The sequence below is a fragment of the Prunus avium genome, chromosome 7 (assembly GCF_965620075.1).
Source record: "Prunus avium chromosome 7, drPruAviu1.hap1.1, whole genome shotgun sequence".
NCBI classification, from domain to species: Eukaryota; Viridiplantae; Streptophyta; class Magnoliopsida; order Rosales; family Rosaceae; genus Prunus; species Prunus avium.
In genome coordinates, this window is record NC_142290.1 from 2560255 (window position 1) to 2564347 (window position 4093).

Here is a 4093-nt window from a genome sequence, read left to right on the forward strand (position 1 = left end):
ATAAAGTTTGCTGACAAATTGAAGGAAAGTGTTATGGAGGCAGTCAGAGAAGAGAGCTTGAGGATGGAGGCTAAGACAAAGGAGAGTGTTTTGGAGGCAGTCGGAGCAAAGAGGGAATATATGTTGAAACATTTTAATTAACTAATTCCCAATTTTGATCCTAGCATGCTCAAAACTCCAATTACCCGAATTCCTTTACTGCCTCAAGAGCAAAGCCCCAAATATCCAATGTTTGACAAAGCAAGCTGCTCGAGTGCCACGAATGTGAGACCCCTTGTTTTGGAGGAAGAAAATCCCAAGCTTGATGCTCATGCTGTTAAACAACAGCAAGATGAAACGATAAATTCTCTGACATTTGCGTTTTTCTGCTTTTTAAATTTTAATTAGACGTCACTATTTTTCATCTCCGACGTTAGAAATTTTTTTAAAAATCTGAAAAATAAACCGACAACTACTATGCACTCATTGAGAGATTGTCTTTCCCCCAAAGCTTTGAAAAATGTAATTTTAGTTATAAAAATTACAAATGATAACAAAAATCAAAATTGTTTATAGACAAAGCACGATAGTACTTATACTTTCGTAACATAACCCTAAGGTTTATGTGATCCATTGGTGGCAATAAATACAAATATATGAAATCCTAATTTAGCCTGCTAATATAGAATGCATTGTCCTAAGGAGTCCGTAGCAATTTTCGGTTTATTTTTCTCATACTTGTGTATTTTTTTAATTGTTGTAAAATTTAGGGTTTAGGGTAGGGCTTAGAGCACTTCTAGCAGTTGGGTTTGGGGGCGATTTGGGCTAAAAACTGATTCTAGCAGCTCAGGCTGGCCCGAGCTGGAGGTGGGGGCCACGAAGAAGGCTGGCCCAAGGGCAGGTCGAGCCCGAGATCCAAAATGAGGGCGGGCTGACATCAGCGCGTGGAGTTCAATTTTTTTTTTACAGTTGGCACGTATAAAATTTGAACTCCGCGCGCTGACGTTAGCCCTGCACTGCGCCAATGGCTCTGAGACACATGGCGTCGTCTGGGCGCTCCGATCGTGATTCTCTCCTCCAATCCAACGGCAGCCAATATTTTTGCAATAAAAATATGTAAAAAAATCCAATTTTTTTTTAAAAAATAACAAAAAATATTGGAATTTTTTTTTTCTATAAATACCTACCAATACTCTTCACTTTCAACACCAAATCCTCATACATTTTCTTCTACTTCTACTATTATTCACTTTTTACTCAACATTTTATTCACTTTCAAGTTTTATTTTTCTTTATCATCTTTATGGCTTCTTCTATTGACGGTGTTGGGTCCAAATTTCTCATTGTCCCGTAACGATAACCAGATTTAATTCTTTCAAATGTGGAAAAAAATTGATTCCGAATTTTGTGAAAGATCGGGTTCGACACGTACGGAAATGGCATCGTCTAGTAGGTGGAAAGTTCTCAATAAAGAGTTGGGCAAAAGCGATGCACAACTGTAGAAGCGGGGAAAAACTTACCCATGAGGTAAATTATTTGTAATTTTTGTTTTATTAATTTTAATGTCCTAATATTTTTTTGTTAATATTTCATAAATACCCAATATTTTGTTAATAGTTCTTGCATTGCCAATATTTTTTTAATGTTTCTTGCATTGCTAATATTTTTTAATGTTTCTTGTATTTCCAATATTTTTTAATGTTTCTTGCATTGCCAATATTTTTTTTAATGTTTCTTGTATTTCCAATATTTTTTTATAAATAGATTGTGCAAGCACAAATGTGGTTTGGTGCTACTGGGCAAGGAAAAAAATCTTTAACCATCAAGAATGTTGGGAGGTAGTAAAAAATTGCAAACGTTTCAGAATTATTCCCACGGGTCCGACCGTTGTGTTGAACGAGACGCCACTCTATAATTCAACGGCATCGAATTTGCCTCTCGATTCCCCGATGAGTGAAGACTCACCCAACTAGAAGGAGCCAAGTCCTATTGGGAGAAAGGCGGCGCAGGCAAAGAGAGGGAGTAATTCTACTAGTAATACATCTAAATTTTTGGAGGAAATTGCAAGGCAAAACGCCTTGAGACTTGAAATAGACAAGAAAAACCAAGAAGATGAGAGGGCATTTCAAGTGGAATATGCAAAAGAAAGGGAGTATACACGTAATCAAAACATTGAGAAGAAGGATTGGGAAACCATGGCCATGGATACAAGCCATATGTCCCCTGAAACAAAACAATTTTGGAAGCAAGAATAAAAGGATGTTATGAGACGAAGACTTTTTCGTGACGATGGACCTAGCAACACGGATTGGTTAAATGATAAAAACCATTAAGTTAGTTTGCTTACCTTTTATTTTCATTGTATTTTAATGTTTTGTTTTGAAAATTAGTTGTAATTCATGTATTTTATTTCATTAGTAGTATTGGTTTTATTTGAGTGAATAAAGAAAGCATTCAATAAAATACCTTTTTATTCAAAACATTCCATACATAAAAAACAAAACACATCAAAGCATTAAAAATAAACAAACCACAACCAAAGCATTAAAAAAACAAAGCATAACTAAAAATAAAACTTAAACATAATAAATAAAACAAACTTCTTCACTTCACTTCATTCACCGCCCATAAATGCTCTATCAAGTCAACTTGACGTCGTTCATGAATATAAGACGATTGCATCTCCGTATATCGATCAATCATACGGGTCATTACACGACTGTCCCTAACCAACGGTTCATGCTGCACTGGTTCTCCATTTGGCCCCATGGGTTTTTCATAAATTCTTGTCAAGGTCGTGTTCATTGGATCCGGTTCGTACACGTCTTCAGAATCATAATCATACTCATCCTCCACAATCATGTTATGGAGGATGATGCGTGTCATTGTTATGCTCCTCAGCACCTCCTCATCAAACAGACGTGCCACACCTCTAATAATAGCCCACCGGGCTTGGAGGATACCAAAGCACCTCTCCACATCTTTTCTGTACCTCTCTTGATAGATAGCAAAGAATTTTTGCTTCTAGGATCGGGGATGCCCCATTTTGGTAGACTGTATTGTTGATTTGATAGGTGATATTTGGGGCTTCACCTCTCAAAATATCATTCAACACCGGGGATTGACCCAAGACATTCAAGTCGTTTTGAGATCCGGCAACTCCGAAGAAAGCATGCCAAACCCATGTATCAAAACCTGCAACGGCTTCAAGGATGATACTTTTTTGGCCTTTCCGATTCCCATAATCTCTTTGCCAAGCAGTTGGGCAATTCTTCCACTGCCAGTGCATGCAGTCGATGCTACCAACCATTCCTGGAAATCCTCGAGTTTCGGCTATTTGTAGAAGTCGTTGCAGGTCCCTGGGCGTAGGCCTGCGCAGGTAGTCCCTGGGGTACAGAGTTTCGACTGCATCACAAAATTTCACCAAGCTCTCCAAAGCAGTGGACTTCCCCATCCGGGCAATCTCATCCACCTGATCAGCAGATGACCCATACGCCAACATTCGTATAACAGCTGTGAACTTTTGCTCGGGAAGAAGTCCCAAATTTCCAGCAGCATTTTTCTTTTGAACAAAGTATTCATCATAATTGCAAATATCATGCATGACTTTATTGAACAAATGAGGTTGCATTCTATGTCGCCTTCGAAAATCAACATCAGAGTACAGAGAAGTTGGGATAAAATAATCTTCCAGAAGATTCTTACCCTGAGAATGTCTATGTCTGTCCACATTCGGGCCACGGCCTTCTCGTGAACCACGGTGACTCTTGTTTTCTTCATCAAGCAAACCCACTACTGTGACAAGTTGCTGATCTAGTTCTCTCTGCGCCCTTTTGCCTGCAGCTCGTCTATGCCTTCTTTCTCTAGTTTCTCGCATTTGCCTCTCCAACACCTTGTTCATGTCTTCCATGGAGAATGGAGTATGAATTCTAAACTCTGAGAAATGAAAATAAAGAGAAGATGTGGTGTGAGAGGTATGAGTTGAGCCTCTGGTTTTATAGAATAATTTAGGCCGATAAAGATGACATGTGGCGCAATTTTAGAGGGTGAAAATCTTATCTGAAATTTGAAATTCATATGAAATTTATATGAAATTTGAAACCGAAAATCTTAT

General features: G+C 38.2%; 1 protein-coding gene across 1 annotated transcript; it reads right to left on the reverse strand.

The window, feature by feature from the left end:
• Positions 1-2911: 2911 nt before the first annotated feature.
• Positions 2912-3889, reverse strand: LOC110757284 (uncharacterized). Its single transcript, XM_021958860.2, has 2 exons — positions 3587-3889; positions 2912-3451 (listed from the first exon to the last, which is right to left on the reverse strand). The coding sequence occupies exons 1-2, from the start codon at positions 3887-3889 to the stop codon at positions 2912-2914; spliced, it is 843 nt and encodes a 280-aa protein (XP_021814552.2).
• Positions 3890-4093: the final 204 nt, after the last annotated feature.

Excerpts from the sequence above, each read along its gene's own strand:
- LOC110757284 (XM_021958860.2), bottom strand. The coding sequence starts at position 3,889 with ATGGAAGACATGAACAAGGTGTTGGAGAGGCAAATGCGAGAAACTAGA. Across the intron at positions 3,452-3,586 it reads AACCTCATTTGTTCAATAAA|GTGGATGAGATTGCCCGGAT; the intron begins GTCATGCATGAT and ends TCTGCTGATCAG.